At 36.6% G+C, this 24,845-nt stretch overlaps 1 protein-coding gene across 11 annotated transcripts in view; it reads right to left on the bottom strand.

The window, feature by feature from the left end:
* Positions 1-24,845, bottom strand: part of wdr37 (WD repeat domain 37) — a 40,903-nt gene that overhangs the window by 7,205 nt on the left and 8,853 nt on the right. For all 11 annotated transcript variants that reach the window (XM_077244116.1, XM_077244115.1, XM_077244121.1 and 8 more), the window contains 8 exons: positions 24,624-24,719; positions 24,000-24,064; positions 18,049-18,184; positions 16,753-16,824; positions 16,525-16,569; positions 15,472-15,548; positions 13,787-14,021; positions 13,553-13,694 (listed from right to left, as the gene is read on the bottom strand). In XM_077244116.1, the coding sequence (XP_077100231.1) occupies positions 13,553-13,694; positions 13,787-14,021; positions 15,472-15,548; positions 16,525-16,569; positions 16,753-16,824; positions 18,049-18,184; positions 24,000-24,064; positions 24,624-24,719 (868 nt within the window). The remainder of the gene's footprint in view (positions 1-13,552; positions 13,695-13,786; positions 14,022-15,471; positions 15,549-16,524; positions 16,570-16,752; positions 16,825-18,048; positions 18,185-23,999; positions 24,065-24,623; positions 24,720-24,845) is intronic.

Below are 24,845 nucleotides of genomic sequence, written 5' to 3'. Positions count from 1 at the left end.
TCTCTCAAATCCTATTTGTGCCTACACATTACAAAATGTATTTAATATAACTTTGGTATAAGAAACTAAACTACCAATGGAATTAGGTGTTATTGAATGTCTCCATTTACATTTGTTACATGGAGATGTGCACATGGGCCAATACTCAACATAAGAAAGTCATATCGGTTTCGAAAGCCGGTCTTGACTGAAGTTTGGCTGAACTATTCCTTTAAAGGGGTCATATAATGGTACATGCACTTTTTCAAGTTGATTGTACTGAAATGTGTGTTGGCAGTGCCTGTACACAACCATAATATAATGATAAAAATCTATCCAGTGTTTTTGTTTTAATCTCCCTATATGTTTTCCCCTTCCTCAAATTGAGCCGTTCGATTTTGTGACGACACTAAATCGGACGCCCCTCCCACGATTGTTGATTGACAGCGTTTCCACAGATCCCTGCCCTGAGCGAGCTGGCAGTCATCATAGTCCGTCATTGTTGATACGCTGGAGCAGAATGGCGTCTAAGCGATTGTGGTGTTCTGTTCTTGGGTGTAATAACGAACACAGCAGTAATTTTGATGTTCCTAAATCCGAACCGCTGAAGACACAGTGGCTGAGTTTTGTTTTTGAAGGGAATATTCCCCACGAGCAATGTCAATGCTTTCATGTTTGCGCGATTCGCAAATCTTTTCTCACCAGACTGCTTTATTAACGAAGGAAGTAACTTATAAAGCTGATTTTGATAAGAAGCTGCTCCTGAAAAAAGAATCGTTACCAACTATTCATGTCTCCCAGCTGAACCTCCAGAAAAGTGTAAAATTTTATTAACCTTTATATTAATCTTTGCAAAACGCTTCACGATGAATGCGGCTAAGGTTTACACTCAGGTTACATACGGCATGTTTTCTATGTACGACGTTCTCAATATAATTCATAATCCAATGGGTTATGGTTATTGTGTTATTACAAACTGAGTACGTATAACTTACATCAGTAAACACATAGCGTTCGTACATCTCACTAAGTTATTCTACCCTGCCAGTATACAAAGACAGATCAAAGTGACAATATAATAACCAACCATTCAGAAACGTAATGTTCGAGCCTTAATTGTCAAACTTCTTCGGGCCGTCATCTTGTTCCGACTCCGGTTCAAACTGATACGGTTGCACAGATGTGTCCTCCTCAGACTCCCGCTGCCATTTTTTTCCTATACCCTCAACTGTTGTCAAGGAAACACTCCACGTGCGGTGTGGTCATAACGCTGTTATGAACGCCCGCAGAACAGAGGGGCGGAGTGAGCGAAGCTCATTATCATTTAAAGGCATATGCACTGAAATGGCGTGCTGAAAACAGAGCTGTTTTTGACCAGGTACAATTAGTGTTTTCTTACAATACTAACGAAAATTTTTAAAGTATATTATAAACTTTTCATTTAGACCCTAAAGAATCAAATTAACTTGTATGAAAATGGCATTATATGACCCCTTTATGATTCAACAAATAGAAGTCATTTAGCAGTTTACTTATTATTACAGGTTCAGTCCCCATCAAAGGTCCATAAATGAACCCTTACTAGATTCAAACCTACAGCCTTTGGCCTCCAGCCCGAATATTTAAGGGTGCTCTAAGCGATGTCATGCGTTTTTTAGGCCGAATTTTTAATTTTTTATAACCGACAAGAATGATATGGGGGTGGGGGTTGGTGGTTAGTGCGCGTGCACATGAAGGAGAGTGTGGGGAGTGGAGGAGGGAGGGTCAAGCTAACCTCCGTTTTGATTGACAATACTTCGAACGTCAACAAGAAGTGACGTCACCCAACATCGCTTAGAGCACCTTTAACCACTAGTCTCCATCAGAGAAACAGAAATAGGTGGGCATGTCATCCAGAATTTATGTGATCTGTCTCAAAGGAGACACCAGCTGTGATGCTTCCTCAGTGAGAAACCCATTCTGACACATTCCCCGAGACAGCAGGTGTGTCTCCCTCTGTCTGTCTGAAATCGAGCACACTGGCGATACTCTCAGAAGCATCCTGACAGACAGATAGTGTCTCTGAAAGGGAATGCCCTGCAGATGAAAGAGGAATGAGGCAGCAAACTCTGCGTGCCCCAGTGTACAGCGACTCTCATCTCATGTATCATTTGTACTGTGCCACTCATTATCATTTCCACCATCATTAGATGATTAGGGGACAACGTTTCAGGCCATTCTGCCGCCTTTTTGAGCACCAATATGCACAGGCTACAGGTTCAAAAGGTCAAATTTTTCAAGTCATGTCTCAAGTCACAAGTCAAAGTCACCTTCAGACTCAGGTTTCAATCTCTGGTGACACTTCATTTTCTAGGCGCACCAATATACACTAGTTAGCTCTAAAAATGCTACTCTTTAAAGTTTTCAATGCTTATGCTGCTAAGAGCAGATAAACCGGGCAAAGGCTTAAATGTTTCATCTAAGTGTCCATATGTCGTAATGCTGAGCTCATGGTGTGTACTGATGCTCTGAGTTAGTGAAGTGAGACAGGCATATGTCAGCTGTACTGCACAACTGAGATAAACTTCACTCACTATTAGAAACTGTACAGCGGTTTATGAGCCTCAGTCTACAAAAAAACCAAAATAGAAATACAGGTGCTGGTCATATAATTAGAATATCATCAAAAAGTTGATTTCAGTAATTCCATTCAAAAAGTGAAACTTGGATATTATATTCATTCATTACACGCAGACTGATATATTTCAAATGTTTATTTCATTTAATTGTGATGATTAAAACTGACAACTAATGAAAATCCCAAATTCAGTATCTCCGAAAATTAGAATATAACTTAAGACCAATACAAAAAAAGGATTTTTAGAAACGTTGGCAAACTGAAAAGTATGAACATGAAAAGTATGAGTATGTACAGGACTCAATACTTAGTTGGGGCTCCTTTTGCCTGAATTACTGCAGCAATGGGGCGTGGCATGGAGTCTAGTGGCCTTATGCTCTTCTGCATTGTTGGGTCTGACATATCGCATCTTCCTCTTCACAAGACCCCATAGATTATCTATAGGGTTACGGTCAGGCGATTTTGCTGACCAATTAAGAACAGGGATACGATGGTCCTTAAACCAGGTACTGGTAGCTTTGGCACTGTGTGCAGGTGCCAAGTCCTGTTGGAAAATGAAATCTGCATCTCCATAAAGTTGGAGCAGGAAGCATGAAGTGCTCTAAAACTTCCTGGTAGACGGCTGCGTTGACCTTGGACCTCAGAAAACACAGTGGACCAACACCAGCAGATGACATGGTACCCCAAACCATCACTGACTGTGGAAACTTTACACTGGACTTCAAGCAACGTGGATTCTGTGGCTCTCCTCTCTTCCTCCAGACTCTGGGACCTTGATGCAAAATTTACTTTCATCAGAGAACATAATTTTGGACCACTCAGCAGCAGTCCAGTCCTTTTTGTCTTTAGACGCTTCTGACGCTGTGTCTTGTTCAAGAGTGGCTTGACACAAGGAATTCGACAGCTGAAACCCATGTCTTGCATACGTCTGTGCGTAGTGGTTCTTGAAGCACTGACTGCAGCTGCAGTCCACTCTTTGTAAATCTCCCCAACATTTTTGAATGGGTTTTGTTTCACAATCCTCTCCAGTGTACGGTTATCCCTATTGCTTGTACACTTTTTCTACCACATCTTTTCCTTCTTTTCACCTCTCTATTAATGTGCTTGGACACAGAGCTCTGTGAACAGCCAGCCTCTTTACCTCTTTAGACCTTTTGTGTCTTGCCCTCCTTGTGCAAGATGTCAATGGTCGTCTTTTGGACAGCTGTCAAGTCAGCAGTCTTCCCCATGATTGTGTAACCTACAGAACTAGACTGAGAGACCATTTAAAGGCCTTTGCAGGTGTTTTGAGTTAATTAGCTGATTAGAGTGTGGCACCAGGTGTCTTCAATATTGAACCTTTTCACAATTTTCTAATTTTCTGAGATACTGATTTTGGGGTTTTCATTAGTTGTCAGTTATAATCATCAAAATTAAAAGGAATGAACACTTGAAATATACCAGTCTGTGTGTAATGAATGAATATAATATCCAAATTTCACTTTTTGAATGGAATTACTGAAATAAATTAACTTTTTGATGATATTCTAATTATATGACCAGCACCTGTATGTTGTTACTAGTATTTAAAAACTACCTACAGTGCTGTGAAAAAGTATCTAAACCCCATAAAAAGTGTACATCTATATCCAACATAAAGGATATGCAGATATTGGATTTGAATTAAAGGGTAAGCTGCGGTCACACTAGACTTTGAGTATGCAAAATTTCAAAGGACACTGCAGCAGTCGTAATATATCATGCCACATTCTGCTGCCTTTAAAAAAAATTCAACATCCTAAAATGTAAAAATATCCAATATGCTCCACTACACTGAAATGTTGCAATCCCGCATATTTAAAGTTTGTATTCTTTTAATTGAGCTAAAAGGTCACAATGTGACATATCAATCTTCTATTGCTCACGTCTTCGCGTAATACAAATTCACAGGTCAGACTTCATTAATGGTGACCTGTTATGCAAAATTCCCTTTGACATGGTGTTTGAACATACATGCGTGTCGGCAGTGTGTACACAACCACCCTATAAATGGTACTGGACATTGCACAGGCCCCGCCCACAGACTCTGCCCTATTAGCATAGACCCCGCCCTGAATGAGCTGTACAAAAATCCACCTAGTTTATCACCTCCTAAAAAATGTAATCTTATAAAAATCTACTAAAGTTATTCAATCAAGAGCAGTGAGTGATTTTCCTGTTTTTTTTTAATTCATTTCAACAGCATATTTAGCAGTGGGTACTGTAAATTACGCTGCTTTCACTTAAAAAAAAGAAAGTAAAATACAGTACAAACAGTCTGACAAACAATGGCTCAAACAATGGTTCACAGTGCTCATTCAGTAAATTCACAGCTACAGATTTGTTTTGAGCCTGGATTTGAATGTGACTGTAGGAGCACATCTGATCTCTTCTGGAAGCTGGTTCCAGCATAGTAGCTAAACGCAGACTCACCGTGATTAGAGTAAACCCTTGGTATTTCAAGCTGATGTGATCCTAACAATCTGAGTGATCTGATGGGTTTATATTCAGTGAGCATGTCTGCAATGTATTGAGGTTCTAGGCCATTGAGTGATTTATATACCAGTAATAATACTTTAAAATCAATCCTATATGTAACTGGCAGCCAGTGTAAAGACCTGAGAACTGGTGTGATGTGTTTATATGTTCTGGTTCTTCTTAGCGTTCTGTATGAGCTGCAACTGTCTTATGGTCTTTTTGGGAAGGCCATTGAGGAGCATTACAATAATCCACCCAGCTGGTGATGAAAGCATGCACAAGTTTCTATAAGTCTTGACTGGAAACAAAGCATCTAATTCTTGCAATATTTTTCAGATGGTAGTATGCTGATTTAGTTATTGCTTTGACATACATGACATGATTTAATACACAGATCTATTATACAAGTGCAATTTTTTTACATGCCGTTTACGTTCACATACATACCCGACTGTTTATGTGTGGTTTTGTGTGTATTTGACAGTTTAAGCACAATAAGACGTGAAAGAGAACTTTAATACACACGGGATGCGCCGTTTGACATCCAGCTTACTGCGTACGTGTTTCTGATGTGTACGCTCAAAAAACTATTTATAAGAAGTTTAGACTGCTATGGCTTTGAAAACAATCAGATAACAAACTTTCAAGACAATGAAGAACTGCAATGTCACATGTGTGTGGCCGTGATAGAGATTATAATAAAAACCAAACAGATGTTTTAGTTTTTGGCAGAGTATCTGATGCACGAGTTGTAAAGGCTCTGCCCTCTTATGGAAAACAGGGTGGGGAGCAGAAGCTCATTTTCATTTAAAGCTGTATGCACGAAAACAGCATGTTATTCCTTCCACTCAAAAATGGTTTTTACAACATGGCATAACACATTATCTGTGGGGTATTTTGAGCTGAAACTTCACTGACACATTCTGGGGACACCTGAGACTTATATTACATTTTGTTAAAATATGGCATAATGGGTCCCCTTTAAACTCTAGAATGCAGCGAAATTCACATGCACATGAATTGAAGTCAGTGGAACAAAAAGTTAGTGTGACCATCAATGACAAAATTCTGTCATTTACTCAGAATACATTGTTGCTGTCAAAGATGCGAAACACAGGTCAGTGGAAAGGGGAAAAAACGCAAGCTCTTGAGATACACTCAAGACAAAAATGTAACTTATTTTAAGCACATTTTTAGAATGCTGTGTCATAACACAATGTTACATGCCAAGTATGGTAAACCATACTCAGAATTTGTACTCTGCATTTAACTCATCCAACAAACACACACTGCAAACCGTGGGGACACACACCCCGAGAAGTGGGCATCCATTAGCTGCAGCGCCCAGGGAGCGATTGGGGGCTCAAGGGCAACTCAGTCGTGGGTGAAGGGCATTGAGGGTGGAAGACAGCACTGTTCATCCACTCCCGCTACATTTGTCCTGCCGGTATTGCCGGAATCGAAACCATTAACCTTCAGGTTACAAGTCTGACTCTCTAACCATCAGGCCACCACTGCCCCGTCATGCACAAGATACAAGCTCAACGGTCAAACACACCCGTATAGTGCATGTTTACATAAAAATATTTCGAAGATGAACGAAAGTATTAGTCTTGTTCACCCAGAAGATGTTTTTCCATTCCGCTGCACTACTTTTCCATTGTTTTTCTAATGATACTTGACTAATTTCTGTCTCTCCATTGTAAGTTGATTCGCCCAAAACTTTGACGGTTCAAAAAGTTCATAAAGACATTGCAAAAGAAATCCAATGTCTACTATAAAGCTATGGGGAGCTGGATTTTGGACCAATGAGATTCCATTGTGGGCGGAGCTACCGGTTATGGGGTAAAAAGAAGAAACCGCGCAACTTGGTAAATGTGTGTGGTGTCATGTGGAGTCAAGGGAAGAGAAGTGAGGGAAGTGAGGATAGTAGGATGTCAGTGGGATAGGAAATCTGAATGACAGGGAGCCAGAATCAGGAGATCCGGAGGATGTGTGTGTGTGTGTGTGTGTGTGTGAGAGAGAGAGAGAGAGAGAGAGAGAGAGAGAGAGAGAGTGAGAGTGAGAGAGAGATGAGTCTAGCATGATTCATGCATGTGTGCTATGCATAGACCCACAGACATGCTCAGCACGAATGCATATAAACTCAGCCTGTGTGAAGGTGTTTAAGTGTGTGTGTCTGGTCTTTAGGAGGTCCTCAGCTCCTGCCAGGAGTGCTGCAGAGCTCATTCATCTTACGGTCCCAGTGCAGCAGAGCATTCACTCCCACTGACAGCACAACACCCTCTCTCTGTATCTCATGCGTGACTCAATCAACCCACACACACACACACTGCACTACACGCCACTCATTACAACCAACAGCTGTCTCAACAGCCCACACACACTCACACATCTGCATGCAGGAATACTCACACACGCTGCTATTTCCTGTCAAACATCTCATTCATTAAGCCTTTTCGCCGCATTCGGAAGTCAAACTTTCCAAGTCAGGCGTTTCATATTCTGAGGAATATTCACTGCCAATATGCTAGGGTGTTGTGGGCATTGTCAGGCCATTATTATTTATTTAGTTGTAAGGTGTAGTAAGATGCTCAATTGTTTTCTAATATGTAGCTATGAGGTCCATTGGTCAAAAGAGCAAAAGTCAAAAGAGTCAATCAAGAGTCTCTATGATATTCTGGGATTGTGGGATTTTTAGACCCAAATTCAGTGTTTTCCGTTTTATTATTTCAGGATTCCATTTTAATGGTTTAATTAAATTGTAATAATGAAAATCAATGTGGATCAATTAAATTCATGAATACTTCAACACTTAAAAAATGTATTAACATTTTTGCAATAGTGCCCTACAAAATGTGATGTTTTTTTGTTGTTGTTATTTTGTGTCGGTTTCATTTTTCTGGATTCTTTGTTTTATGATTTGCAATTTAATTAATCTTTAAAATGGAATTAAATGAAATTTGAACAACTCCTTTACATTTTTGCCAAACAAAATCCTGTTTACGGCTTAAATTGCTGAAAAATCGTGTGATATTCCTTAAATACTGATTTAACAAACTGTATTATTATTATTAATACTTTGAGAAGTGCATTCTACTGTACAATAGAAATATATTTCTGTCACAATTTTAAATGAAATCAAACTCGCTCTGGAGATGAAGCTCATGTGAAGAGAGTCCTGGTAGATGCTGAAAACACTAAAGCTACTTTTCACACATTTCTTTATTTTGCCACTCCACTGTCTGGTTCCACAAGGGTAAATCATGAGAAAACAGCTGCACAGGTGTGAAAGTGTAGACTTGTGTCCGTGTTGAGTGTTGCTCAGCGCTCAGTGACGAGTGAATTCAGCGGCCCAACATAATTAGCTGCGTCTCATCAACTCCTGTGTAACCTGACAGCTCTGGAATCAATCTGATACCCGAGTCACATGTACAAAGCTCTTCACATATAACAAGTTCAACTACGAGACGACAGCGGAAAAATGTGTTACCCTCATGTTTTACTGCCAGGGAACATTCACACATTCACTTAATTTACAGTGTACTCTTCACTTTCATAACCAAAGCAGTGTCAAAAGTATTTAAAAAAATGTCATTTATAAAGAAAAGTTTAATTTGTCTAACAATTTCTAACAGTGAATCTACATGCAACGCAGGAGGTTTTCTTCTCTTGGAGTGTCTATGTACACTAAGTGCAAATAGCCCACCTTGTTGGCAGAGGCTATTTAAACTAACTCCACCCACTGACGTATGATTGGGCCAGACAAAATCATGGAAGAAAATTGATTGTCAACAGTAGCAATAGTTTTAGGATAAGGTTCGGAACCGCCTTGTGCTGAACCCGCTCTACTCCCTTTCCCCATCACACATCTGATCGGAAAGGCATTTATTTTCAATAAAAATAATGCAAATATAGTGGAAATTAAGTGTCTAACGTGCGTTTAATATTAAAGTGTTTATCAGTTAGGGTTGGAGTAGGCAGGGCTTTACTGTCCCAATAAGGTAGCATCCATTTCATAATTTTGGTAACACTTTAAAATAAGGTTCATTAGTTAACTACCTTAATTTACGAACTAAGCATGAACAATACTTCTACAGCATTTATTAATCTTAGTTAATATTAATTTTAACATTTACTAATACATTAAAATCAAAGTTTGTATTTGTTAACATTGGTTAATGCACTGTGTACTAACACTTATTGTAAAGTGTTACCATCATTTTGATACATATAATAATTTACACTATTATTTATATATAGATTATTTATCTATATATGTGCTCCTTTATTATTTACACTATTATTATTTCATATCATTAAATGTACAACAACACTGACGTGCAAATAGTATCTGACATTATTTAGAAGTATAAATAGCATAACTACTATTTACACTCATTGCAAAGAAAATACAGCTATTTTGACTGCGTTAAGAGAATATATTGCGATTTGTATTTTCTTAGTGATATATGCTTTTTACACGGTTTTCTCTCAGTCTAAATATAATCTAGATGTTTTTGTGAGCAAAAGGGGGTTTTTGTGAGGGGTTTTGTGAGCCAAATAACCCCCCCCCCCCCCCATCTCATATTTTTTCCTTCACCTTAGGAGCTCCTTAATTTCTATAACATGTCCAAATACCTTTAATATATAAAAAATACAATGAGAAAATCATGTACACTATCATGGATTTTACAACACATTCAAACCTTCTTATTAGCAGCATTTATCAAAAAAAAGAAGCTTTTTACAAGCTACGATAGTGTGCGGGATATTTTTCTTTTTGTCTTTATAACAGTTTTGTCTAACACACTTAAAAAATGTTCAGGTGTGCAAGGTGCATTGATTTATACATTTATGGAATAAAACCTCTGACTCTTATACTAGAATTTAATGTTTCCTAAAAATGTTTTTACTTGTTTTAGATTAATTTGTGAAAAATTAGTAAAAATCATTTTCACACAATAAATATTGGAAAGGTTTATTGTTCTTTATTTAGATCATTTCAGTTTTTAAAAATGTATCAATTAATATTTCTATACATTTTCTTATTTTGAGATAATAACAATAATACAAAAAACTAAAGACATTCGTGGATTCAAGGCATGAAAAAAAGGAATGGTGAAAAATATAAAATAAAATAAAAATGAATGAGTTCTAATAGAATAGAAAATATATGTAAGAGTATTTTAATAAAACCATCCCTCTTTAACATTATTATTATTATTATTATTATTATGTAATAACCATTTTATAAAGCAGTAATGTGAACGAGTCACAGGTAAAGCGGTGCGGTTGTGACTATATTCCCACTATAGCACAGCCTCTGATACATTACTACTTGAATATGACCTCTGTGAGTGATACATGAGCTGAGTGAATAGTGTGGGGTTACAGACGCTCCACGACGCTCTCCGTCAGAAAAGCACAAGAGTCAAATGAACAATCGGTGGCGAGTGGCGCTCTCAGAGAGCCTCGGTCAGTGTGGATGCGAGTGACGGACAGTAATTGACTTAGCACGGAGGGGCTGACAGTGGGAAGCGTGCAGCAGTGCGCCGGATAATCTCATTACGCTGATTGTCTATTTGAGAGCATTACGCTGGGATCTGACGGAATTATACATGTTGGGCTGAACATAATGAGCGGCGTGTAATCCCCGGTAATCAAATACTGCAGCGCCTCCTCATTCCTGCCTTAACCAGCAATAACCAACACAACTGATTTTACACGCCACCAAAACTCAGCTCGCACTGGTGACACGTGTTACAGAGCAAAGGGGATGAACAGGAAACATGGAAATAAATGATATAGAGCAAGACAGCAAAGGGTTTGCTTTCACTTGGTTTTGAGGAAATTGACGTGAATGAAATAAAGTGCATACTGAAGTGTTCCTGTAAATGCTGTGCATGCACTGCCATCGTGTGGTCAGAGAGAAGGAACAAAAACAACAGACACTTTCAGGAGGATATTTCATAAAATAGTTTGACTAATGCCGATGATGTAATCCATAAACCTTCATAAATTACATATTAATGTCTAGAATTTGGCTTCTTTTCTTTTGAAAGGAAGCCATAGATTGGAATGAGACTCAAAATACCTTAACATCTGCATAGCAACACCCTAGCAACATTCTTGTATCATAACTACTACTCTACTACTGTGACTTTTTCTTCAGAATCAATTGACAATAAATACTGAGAATATTTATCGTTATTTTACCGATTTTGAAATAAACCTTTTTTAATTTTTTCAGTTTTCATTTTAGTCATTTAGTTATGCGTTTCTTTTTATTGGTATTATTTAAAAATATTTCTATTTAGCATTAGTTTACTTTTATTCCACTTTAGAAATGTAAGTACCTCAACATAAACTTATTTTATCTGAGTAATTATCATTTATGTTTATTAAGTTTAACTTTTATATCTAATATTTATATTTTACATCAGCTTTATTTCAATTAACGAAAATGATTTTTAATAGTTTTAGTTAAAAATAACAACATTGATATTTGTCAGCCGTAACTATTTCTTACTAGTCAGTATTTTCATATTTTCTTGTCCCCAGGGTATCTGCACACTTTTTAAAGTCAAATTTAAGGCTTTTAAGACCTTTTTAAGACCTGAAGAAATCAAAAATTAATACCTTACATTAGGGGTGCGCAATATTGATAAAAATATGTCTCGACATTTTCAAACTTTTGTTGATAATAATTAGATGATATTTTACTGTTTGTGTACTGGTACCATGGCTGGTTTAGGCCTGTTGTTGACAGCCTACTCACGAAGATATTCATATTTTTCATACTCTATGCAGTGGTCAGTTCACAGCAGTGACAGAAATTAAAAATGTTTATTAACGGCAATATTTGCAACCTTAAATTGATTTCCAGGGGCATTTTCACCTATATATGAACTTTTTTTTTTAAACTTAGAGGTATTCATCACCTTTTATGTCAAATTCTAACATTCAAATTAAATTATATTAGAATAACACAATACCACTGTTAAATTACCAGTAAAATTAAATCATTAAATCAATCTTTGAATCCATCTTTGCAGTGCAGGAGACAAAGAAGCAGCATCAGAACTGGCATTAATACATTTACACTCCATTTACAATTGCATAAATAAAGCTATGAGATTGTTTTTATTCAATATTTAAATATGAACTGATTTCTAATTTCAACATTTTAATTAAATGGTACTTTAAATGTGAAACTAAAACCGCCAGTAGGCGGCGGCCAATCACAGTCTTAGGGAGTCATTCATTCAACCGCTTTTTTCAAACGGCTGATTCATTCAGGAAAAATTGTTCATTGAATCATTAAAATGATTCGTTCAAAACGCAGATTTCAGTCAAAAGAATCATCGCTGTCAGTTGCATTGAAACTCTGCTACCGTTTCATATTGAAATTCTCGTCGGCGAAATACAGGGAAAACAAACAATATTGACAATATTGTTTTATGTAAGTTAACTCACAATGTTAATTTATTGTTAATTTAACTGTTATATAAAATAAATATCACATTTGCTATTGTGCATGGGAAAACGGCCCGCTTGCTGATGTGATATTGTATGATAAAAACATATGATATAAATATAAGACAAAAACTCATTTAGGGACACCTATAACTGCACTGACACATCACGCAGTGAAAGCAAGGATGAGAGACAAATGCGATGTCAGATCGCAATGCCAATGATTTCAATATCATAATAGACACATCGTACACCACTATGCACGTAAAGAATGATCCGAAATTAACCAACTTTCTTCTTCTCTCCAGCTCTTTCGCATGCAGGAGACAGACGTAGTGCTGGCATGAATGTGACGCAAAATGTCACGTGAACAAGCAAATCCACAAAGAACAAATAATAAACAAAAAAGTACACTAATTAGATACTTTTCATTTGGAAAACATTTAGATATGTCTAAGTCAAATTGTCATCGAAAATGTAAGACCTTTCATTAGTAAAAATCATACTTAAAACTTTTTAAGGCCTTAAATTTAAAAAATCTAATTTAAGACTTTAAGACTTTTTAAGGATCCGCGGACACCCTGTGTCCCTATAACAAATCTATATTAAATACGAGTTATTTAGTCATGTCACTTTCAAAATCACTTAAGCTACAGTCTCTCGCTATGAAAGCAAGCAGGCACAAAACCGTCGAGACCTTTATTGAGTTTGTTCTTTATATTCCATCTTTGGTGACACAACTTTAAAATGTCTCTCCACACCGAGTCCCTGAGTTATGACAACGAGGTCTTTTGGCTTCCTGGAAAAATGTCAGATAGTAAGACAGTAAGTGGCCGACCGTCACTGATCTTGTCTTTAGAAGAGCTTTTTTTTATAACAATGATTTCATTTGTGTTATTTCAAGTGTTCATTTTGTACCCTGTGTGTAGACAGTCAAACGTCTACATGTAAGAATGTAAGAAGAGAGATCATGTGACTTACTCGGTGTGGCCTTGGAAGACGTTCACAGAGTGGATGGAGGGATCTCTGAAGTCCCACAGGCGGAAGGTGGTGTCCCTGGATGAAGTCACCACCAGACGTTGGGTGGGATGAGTGCAGCAGTGGGTCAACTCTTGATCGTGACCTGCACACACACACACACACACACGTGTAAAACAGAGGTGTATGATCCTAAAACCCTGGCAAAGGTAACCACAAGAGCAGTGACATGTTCACCTGTGAGGGTGTGCACCAGCTCAGAGGTTTCTACGTCGTAGAGGTTAGCGGCTCTATCCCAGGAGGCAGTGACCACCTGCTTTCCTCCCACCAGCCAATCCGCTGCGATCACCACCCCTTGGTGGCTCTTCAAGGTCGTCATTGCGACACGGATAGTGGGACATTCATTGGGCCCTTCTGCCTCCCCGTCAGCCTCGTCTTTATCAGAGAAGTCCACGTCATCGTCCAGCGAGGCCTAATTCAGAGAGCAAAGAAGAGTCAACACACAGGCACGTTAAAGAAAAGAATGGATTTAAAACTTATTCAGACTTTGACCGGTAAATAAATACAATAAAATGTGATTGCAGCCATAATTACTGAACATTTTCAAGCTACACGTTGCAACTTCTAGCGATTAAAAACTAAACCTGCATGCGTTTTGCATTAGTTTTGCCGTTTTGAAAAATCATGGTCATTTTCGTCTTGTTCACTGGGACAACAAACATTAGCTTCACGCTAGGAGCTGCTTTTCTCTCTGTCAGGACTATCATAGTAAACTAAAACCATAAAAAATATTTAGATTACTTAAAATGAAGTAAACTAAATTAACAAAATTTATTTCAGCTAGTTGTCAAAGCAACATTTCTCATTTTCATTCAGTTTCATTAAAACTGAAATAAATTAATACAAATAAAAATGATTTAGGGTACGTTTCCACAACAACTAAAAACAGAAACGTTTTTCCTTTGCATATTTCGTATACATACGACAATGTTGTCAAAACAATATCCGTTCACACGGATCTGTGAAAACGACTAAAAATGCTGTATTCTGCTGCCAGGCCAGTAGGTGGCGATGTCACTTTGTAAAGAACACTACGTGCCTATTGACTGAACACGTATCGCACGCGCATGACGTCACCGTTTTCACAAATTTGCGTTTTTGTAGTTTATACAGAGACAATAACGGTATCGTTTTCAAAAACTTTCACTTTGAAACCCGTTTTCAAAAGTTTGCATTTTCTGGCCCCCAAAACGCTGTTGTCGTATAAATGAACAGCCAAAACACATAAAAAGTTGAAAGTTTTTTTTGTTGAAAACGATGTTGTGTAAACGGCCCCTTAGTATCACAGACACAGAGATATTAAAATAACATGACGTATGCATGCAATTTTTCACAAAGTCTGTCCCAACAGCTCTAAAACATAAATCATTATTATAGGTTAATCAGAGTGTATTTGGTTTAAGTAAAGACATGGTTTGGAAGATACATTTTTTGCACTCTTTTATTAATAACATTGCTATTTTTTAATCAAAAAAAAATACATAGTTTAGATTTAAGTACACAAAACTAAGAAATAACGGTAATTCTTGAGGAAAAACAACAGTCAACATGAAACAGCATTCGTTACCTATTTTACTCCCTAATTGTGGCAATATTTCCAAGTAAAACAATATTAAGTGTGGGGGAACAAATGTTGGATGAGTTTTCAGAGGTGGAGCAAATTATTATTATTTCTTGAAATATTAAGTTTTTTGTCTTTCGAATACCATGCTAGTGCATGAATAAATGGTGCACAAAAACTGCAGATAAAATATTGATTTCAGCATTCACGTTGAGGCACTTGGATGAAAACCACAGCTCTAGAGGAGCATTATTACATAAAAAGGAGGCCGAATTCTGACGGTGTGTGTTTTAACACTCACGCTGATGTCAGCTGGGGGCTGGGGAAGTGGTAGCTGTACCATGTAACGCCAGATGTGAGCCGTCTGGTCCCCGGACGCTGTCAGGAAACACACACAAAGCAAACACAGATGGAACATTATATTAAAAAAAGGACAGTCATCTATCCAATCACATTTAAAAGCATCTGACAGGTGTGGGAAGAGATACAAATAGAGACGAAAAAAATATCTCAGTCTCATGGAAAAATAAATATTAGAAGGCAACATAGCCTTCAGTCACATGATAAATGAATGGGGGTTCGATTCCCGCTTAGGCTGCGAGAGGTTCCTGGTTTAAATCCCGGGACAGCCTCCATATGAAGATACAATTATGCCATACAGATTTGCATGCGCAGGGTAAGATTTGTGGAAGTGTACATAAGATTGTAAGCATAAATAAAATGTCTGCTTTGTAAACATCCAAATCACATTTCAAGTGTGAGAAAAAAAATATTTGCAACATTTTACTGTTATTCATATGTGTAATTCATGTATTGTGAAACTGGAACTTCATGTTAACGCAAAACACTACACTAAGGTCTCATTGCGTAACATTAGTTAATGCATTTACTAACATGAACTAACAATGAGCAATACATTCTTACAACATTTATTAGCCTTTATTTATGTAAGTTAATACAAATTTTCATGTTCACCTCACAGTGAATTATCTAATGATAACAAAAATGTAGTAGTAAATGCTAAGATTAACATTAAGATAAAAAAAATAATTGTAAAGTACTGTTCTTTGTTAACTAATGAAACCTTATTGTAAAATATTACCAAATTTAAGTACTTTTAAAAGACTTATGTTTTATCCTCTGGTAAATTGTTGCTGTGATTCCTGATGGTGTTGTATTGTATTGTGGTTGATATTGTAAGTTTTATGTTATTTGTACTTCTTGGCCAGGTCACTCTTGAAAAACTTGAAAAAAAAAATGTATCTCAAGTTTTTTTACTTTTCGATAAAGGTAAAGAGAAAGGAAATGAAAGAGCAGAGATTGTAAAACAAACACTGAATGTGTTGCTGTATACCTGTAAGTGCCATCTGCTCTGTGGGGTGAAACTTAATGGAGTTGACTGCAAGACAAAAAAACACAACAAACATTCATTAGACTCAATAAAACATATAGTTAACACTAACCAAACCCACAGCCAATCAAATCTTAAGATACTAATCAACAAACAAAAGTTCACAAAATCAACACTTTCCTCAAGTGTTACACATCTTGACACATAAGCGTACTGTGAAGAGTTTCATACCTGATCCAGCGTGGCCGGCATATTTCAACAGGCACTTCCCCGTCTCAATACTCCACAGCATGCAACAGTGATCTGAAGAAGAATGAATGACAGAATGGTTTCTGAAGCATCATGTGACACTGAAGACTGGAGTAACCGCATTTTAAAATCTATTGAATAAGAGACCGTTTCATAATGTGACTCTTTTAGATGTATTTTTGATCAAATAAAATACAGACTTGGTGAGCATAAGAGACTTCTTTAAAAAAACATTAAAAAAAAAAACTTAGACCACAAACTTTTAAGCGGTATTGTATCAGCCATTTTATTTTGCATGAGGTCTGCAATTCAGCAAACCTATTACCAGAATTTGGGGCACGTCTAAATACAATTCAAACCTTGTAATTTTATGAGCAATAAACATTATAAAAAATAAAAAAAAGTCAGAATAAGTAACAAGGATCAAACTTCTGCCTAAATTAATCTGCCACTTAGTAGCGGCTATCTAGTTTGAATGGTAATTTACAGTTACTGATTAACTAGATAATGTTTTTTTTGGGTTTTTTACAAAGTCTTTATTTGTTTTTGGGCTAACTAGAATATATGTTCATGCTTGAATGTTAAATGTTCAAGTTTTTCCATATTTGCAGCTCGTCTCTTCCCAGTCTGTCAGTAACGCTCTGTTTAGTTCCTGTCTCTATGAAGCCCCTCCTTCTGAAAAGCACACTGTGCTCTGATTGGTCGGCTGCACCAGCGTGTTGTGATTGGTCAAGCGCTTCGAGTGTGTTTGGGAAATGTCCCGCCCCTTACCAGAACTGTGAGTTTCAACACACTACTAACTCAACCAGGCCTCGCTTCTTTACTTTGTGCATGCCTTGGGCGGGAATTATTTAAATGAGGAATATTGTGACATGTTGAGAAAACTCAAGACTACAATGGAGGCGTTTCAGGCGTTTTTGTAACTTTGCAGACTTTTTTCATGCTCAAACAGCAACATTTCACACTAAAGAAAGGTGAACGTAAAACAGGATGATAGGACACCTTTAACTTGACTAACAGGGATGAATACTTGAGCTTGATTAATGCAGTCATGACAGAACTTTGTATTATGTTTTTGATAATTAAAATAGCAATAGAATGAAGTATAATTAAATAGAAATAAAATAACTACAATTATTAATTATTAATTCATACAGTTACTTTTCCACTGTTCACAAATATCCCTGATTTTTATTCAATCAGGACAGGACAAAAGAAAAAAAGTGATACCTGATTTAAAAATAATGGGCAACGAGAGTGTGTTTGTGGCAGATTTACCTGCTGAAGCTGTGCCTAAAACCAGCGGTTGAACCCGAGTCACGGCCAGGTCCCATATCCCATCCCGGTGTCCCACATACTCCTTAACCAGCTGACAAACTGCACGAGATGTGGTGGCTTTGAAACTGGACACAATCTGAGGGACGGAGAGGAGAGTGAGCATTTGATCAAAGGTTCTCTCTCACACACACACACACACACACGTATCTAACTACAGAGCAACAGTAAGCAGCGCAGAAGCATGGGATATACTCAAACCATACATCACTATAACATCTCGACACGTATAACACACGTCATGTGGTTACAGCTGGATTGTGTGAACACACTGCATTCAGTCATACAGTCTCTCACACAAGATCAAGGTCTATGAAAGGAGAGCGTAATCAATACTTCTGAAATGGGAAAGTTCTAATTAAAACACCCAAACGAACATAAAATAACAGCCATCAATACAGTTAAAATATATAAAAACTTACGAAACAAACTAAATTAATTACAAATACAAACGAATGAGAAAACAGTAAATTTTGAAAATTATACATGTAAATAATATATATGGATCATATTTGAAAAGGAAAGAAGCTGAGCTAAAAGAGAGCAAGTTGGTCATTGGCTGCTATGTAGCCAATGCATATAGTATATATATATATATATATATATATATATATATATATATATATATATATATATATATCATATATCATATATCATATATCATATATATAATACAATGGAAGTAAATGACACATTTACAAAATTGCTGAAATTACACAAAACTATTTTATAGAAAATGTACTTAAAATTCACTCAAAGATCTTCAATAACAGAAAATGTGGTACACTCGCTGTAACACACAACCTTTCCTGGTGAACTACTATAATCCACTGATGTGTTTTAGAACTTTAAAAAGGGCCCAAATATTGTCCGAAATGAACTAACTGGCCCGGCTGATTCACCACCGTTCAAAGGTTTGGGGTCTGCAAGATAACGGGAGATGATTTGATCAGGTTGTTACGCTCGCCTGCATTTTTTGATCAAAAACACAGTAAACAGTAATATTCTATAATATACAAATTTTAAATACTGTTTTCTATTTGAATATATTGAATGTGTATGTAATTCAGAGTAACATGATCCTTCAGAAATCATTCTAACATGTGGTGCTAAAAAAAGGTCTTATTATCAATGTTGACCATGATCAATTTTCAAGTTTTTTTTTTTTTTTTGATGAACAAAGCATTTATTTGAAACAGAAATCATTTGAAACATTACAAAGGCCTTTTCTGTAATTTTCGGTTTCTTTAAAGGTAGGGTATGCAGTTTCGGAAAGGCAAGCAACAGCAATCTAGCTTTAGTCGGATCTGTAAAAGATGGCTGCTTTTCGTTTGTGGCGTTCAGTGACTGACGTGTCTACAACTCTGCACAGACTTAAAGAACGCATTGATGACGTGTGATGATTGCATGTGTGATGTCTGCAATATTATTGATTGCTATCAGGATGTGAAGGACTATAACAAAAAGAGTTTTTTTAATTGCCTACCCTAACTTTATTGCATCCTTGATCGATAAAAGAAAAAAATATATATATCTTACTGACCCCAAACTTTTGACGGGTAGTGTAAATCGTTATATCACTAATTAAAATTTTGCAGATCATTTAGTATTTAGATATTTTAATACGATCTATACTTAACTTAAATGAATACAATTTCCCCTTCTGAAAAACATCAAAATAGTTTACACAACTGTAAATTGTAAAATATTGTACATCTGTAACTAACTTGTAAGTAAAAAGGATTCTTTTCTTGATACCTACACACTAACAAAGTTAGTTTCACATATATTTGAAAAAAAAAAGCTGTAATATTTAGGGATGCATGATATATCAGTGACCATTTCATGTCGTACACTATCGTTTTTTTTGTTTTGTTTTATAATGCGAAGCATATCAAATTCTGTAATTAAACTTACATTTAACTTAAAAACCAAAGTGTGAATCTCATTTTCTTTTTCCAACAACAATATGATCCAATTAAACAGTTTAGATTATAATACTGGCCAGCAGTCATAAGATAAAATCATAAAAGTTGGTACCGGCCAACATTTCTATATCAGTGCATCCCTAGTAGTGTTTGTGAAAGGCAATGTTCAGAATAAAGAAGTATTGAGGTACATTGTCCTAACTTTAACAAATGTTTTGGCATCACAGGAAGCAAATGACTTCTATGGCCCTGTTTACACCAGGTATTAAGATGCGTTTTGGTCGATCGGATCACAAGTGGACGACGCTAAATACAGGAGTAAACGGGGTCTAAAAGGTTTTGAGCTCGTCCACTTTCAAACACTTCCAGAGGTTGTTGAAAACGACCGGATTGCTGTCGCTCATGTAAACGCTCTTGTGGTCGAACAAAAGACCATTAACTCTACTGACCTAATGCGTAAACATTATGGGAAGTGCAATAGCCAGACGGGAAATATACTTTGTCGGATGAAGACCCAAAAAACGTAAAATGTACCAAGCACAATGTTCTCTCACCGTTCCTGATTTCTGTCAGAGCAGAATCAAAAGCTGCTACTCTGTGTGTTTCTGTCATCTCCGGTCAAGTTCTTATGTAAATTGTTCAAGCTTATTTTATCCATTAGAAGAAAAAAGAAATACATTTATCCGCCCATAGACCCTCCCCTTGAAGAATTCAGGACAGAAGTGATTGAAAGTGGACAAAAGAGAGATGGATTAAAACACCAGGTGTAACGGGTACGCGTCTCCCTCGTCTACTTGTGATCCGATCGACCAAAACACATCTTAATACCAGCTGTAAACAGGGCCTATAAAGCAATGGACTGAGGAAAGTATGCAAGCATGTCAATATGCAGCCTAACTACTAATAAGCACTGCTAAGCTCGAAACTTCACTGAAGGTAAGAGCAAACACGGCAAGCACAATGAGCCCTCATCTCAGAAAGGTGAAAATGCTCTTTAATATTAGAAAACAATATTTTAAAGTAACTGACCAAGCTCCTCATGTTCAAAGACAATCTTGAAATCATGAACTCTCATGTACAATATACTTAAAAGTTACAGGAAACCTGAGGGCAATTACTCATAACTACATTTGTAATGCATCCATTTGCAGTAGTACGATTTAATTTGAACTAAAAAATAAAATCACCAAAAGTATTCCACTGTCTGTTGCTGTCAAGTTAAAAAATATTCTCTGAACAATATACTATATAACATAATACTTTGTTTTATGTATGGCTGTGATGTGTAATTTACAATTTAATAGTTAACAATTACATAGCTGAACAAAAAATACAATAAAAACAAAGCATTTCAATGAAAAGATCTTTGTTTAAAGAACAAAAGTATTATTCTTCATAAAGCAATAAACAGGTGTAATAAAATGTATAGAAAATAAATATTATTGCTACTTGACACTTTTTTTTCTTGTTTTGAGCCTTGTCCATAGATCTCAGCTTCAACATACAGCTGATTTTTATTGAGTGAATCAAGTTCTAATTTTAACCATTAATATTTAACATTTTCAATCCTTTTTATGGCGTTACAAAAGCAGAACAGAGTAAAAATACACTATGTACAGCCTGAAAACAAGAGAGCATTTTCAACACTGACTAAACAAGAAACATCAGCTAATGTTCCCTGTAACGGGGGAAAGAGCTGTTGGTGTTTTCTCTTCTGCCGTGTCTAGTGTTTTTCCAGAGAAGGGTTTGTATGAGGGATACCACGTTACAGAACTACTCAGCAGGGGGATCAACTTTTTAATGGTATAAAGTCTGAATTTAATTAGAGTTAAAGAAATTTTTGCTGCCAGTTTGTTAGAACAAAAACGTCAAAAAGACAACTCTTCAAAGCCAGAATACTGTAATATCTTTATTAGATTTAGCCAGCTGTCATGGTTCTCTCCCAGCCAGCACATCTGGCCCAGGACACCATCAAGATATTTAGCCATGGCAATGTTTTTATGTTTGTTTTTTGGCTTGTACGCAAAATTCTTACTGGTCACAGAACATTTCTGATCGGCTTTTTTCATCATGAACCAATTCAAGATTTCGATTTGCTCTGGCCAAATGCTTGAATGGGGTAAGATTTGCTGGCAGTTAAGAACATCAACGTCAATCAAAGGTTTCCAAGCCAAGCCAACTACTCAGATCATCCATAAGCGAGATTTCTTGATACTCAAGAAATATTTTGATATTTACAAGACATTATCTTAACGTGTCGTATAACGCTGAATTAGTGTTAGAGTTAGCCAGATAAGCACAGGTTGATGGATTGTTGTTATTGGGTTATGACCCCCAACTGTTGGATAGTTCATGCATTTTGGCACACTGAGGAATTAATTACCCATGAGTCTCCACCCCATAACTCCCAGTTTCCTACATTGAAGTTGCGAGGTCCACCTACTTTCCCCGGGAAAGAATTTGAGCGCTACATCAGTGAAACCGAGAGAAAAGAACAATTGTAATCTGAGGATCAAAACGTTAAAAAGATGATTTTAAATTTGAATCAGCACCATTCAGCTCTATATTCAAGAGTCTACAGGTAAACTAGGCGCTTGGCTCCAATCATGGACCCATGTGGAAAGTTGAGAGAAAACATGACATTTGAAAACCATGAGCTTTCTAAATGCCTAACTGACTTCATTTCCAACAGCCATTTGGTTAAGAACACAAAATATTAGTGGTGTAAACATTAAAAATAGTAACTACACAGCAAAAAATTTAATTAAAAAAAATGAGCAAATAAGCTGATAAGCAAAACAGTGTGCACAGATACTAGTTAATATTGAGTGAGTGAATTTGATTTAATTATGATTTGGTATTAACATATGTGATGAAACATGAAAAACAAAAATTTCTAGTCAAATTCTGAATTATTTTGAATCGTACAAATGTAACGGAATATAATATAACCGGATATGTGTCGGAAGTAGTGGAGTCTGAAAACTCAAGAAGTGTATTTTGGATAATAAAGTAATGTGTAATAAACTGGGTGTTATTGCAACGCATATCAAAATAGATCATGAAATTCCATAACTGATGTATTGAACTTTCTATGTCAGATCAACGCATGACGCGTTTTGTACCCAAACTATTGATAAATTGGCATTTACCTCCATGAAATATGTATTTTATGTACTTGAAAGAAACCAGAATCTTAACAAACAGAGCACAACTCAGCATTACTGAAATGCATTTAAACACAGAACCACTTCATTCACAATTCAACACAGAGACAAAATAAAGACACGTACAAAACCACCAAAAACAGCTTCCAATAGAGAGGTCACAAATCGATACCAAAATTGAACAGATGTAACAATACCAGTTATTCAACTGAGTCAGAATACACCAGGTGATGAAATTACAAAATTGTTTTATGCGATTGTAGATGCCGTTCCGTTTTCGCACCTGAAAGTCCGCACCAAGGTCCGGACCAAAGTTCACGTTTTGATACATTCTATACTTTCAGAAAGTTTTGGTTTGGTTTCACACTGCAATTATGCAAGCGCACTAAAGAACTTTACGTGACATACTTGCGTCCTGTCGTCATCATCTATGTGGGCTGCATCTTGACATTGATTGGTTTGTAAACGGACGTGCGTCTGACGTCAGCGTGTTGTCAATTCGGCGGGTAACTTTGACAGCATGAATTTGACAACATGATTCACTTTGCTGTGAAGTTGACAGATTTCACTGGTATTGCTGACATTTCGGTATTGTGACAACCGTTCAATTCTAAAGTATCTACATATGTTAAGCAGGAAATTCTGTAAGCCGGCTAGAAAGAGCAGAACTTTGCACTGAGACATTGAGTCTTTATATAGAGATTAGTGAGGTTCACAGAGAAATATTCTGAGCTTGACCCACAGTAACAATTTTATTCAGAGCAAAATGTGAGCGATAACCCCATAGATACAATCATACCTTGCTCGTGGAGGCCTTGTATGTCGTCTTCAGCTTTTGGGACAGTTGACTTGTGCTGTGACTAGCTGTGCGCAAGAAATTATAAGTTTATGAATGAAATATGAAAAAGATGAATTATTTGCTACAAGATTAGTTGTTAGTTTTCAATTTTCATTTAATATAGGTCTCTCAGCTCAGCGAGCAGAGTTAAGTTCTTCCACACCAGACAAACTTTTAAAAAAAACTATTCTTTATGGACCTCGCTTTTTGTACCAAAACATTGTCAATCTGAAACAGAAAAGGGCCCCATTCTACTGTAAATGTTTGTCTAAGGAGATTATATGGCGGTATGACTTTATGCTCCTGTTAGTAATGGGTGTAGCTGAAAAAGCCAAACTCCATCATTAGAAGAGGGTCTCTACAAACAGTTGACTATGTAGATCTTTTGATAATTGAATAGCAAATTGGAGTTAAAACATCATTATATCATGCAAGGACACAGCTTTAGGCAAAACGTTATCAAATTATTCTCTCTGAACCATCAAAAGACAACGTTATTATTTATTCAAAAGCTTGTTCAATGATCTGATATTATGAATGCAGAAGTTAAACAAACGATGAATGTCAGTTTTGTTCTGCATGTACCTTTTGTTTTCAAGGCTCCTTTGCTCAGATCACCGCCATCGACTGTCTGTCCTTCTCCAGCCAAACGTTCGTTTAGTGATTCAATCTCTCTTCGCACTGCACAAAAACAGAGGTTACGATAATGAGCGCTGACAAATCAGAACATTGATCTTGTCACATTTACACACGATATAAAGGATAATGTACTTTCAGCTAGTTATTACAAAAAAAGACTTTCTAGAT

The sequence above is a fragment of the Siphateles boraxobius genome, unplaced genomic scaffold (assembly GCF_051911475.1).
Source record: "Siphateles boraxobius isolate OS27281-9 unplaced genomic scaffold, OSU_SipBor_1 26, whole genome shotgun sequence".
NCBI classification, from domain to species: Eukaryota; Metazoa; Chordata; class Actinopteri; order Cypriniformes; family Leuciscidae; genus Siphateles; species Siphateles boraxobius.
This window is presented reverse-complemented; position numbering and strand designations above follow the sequence as displayed.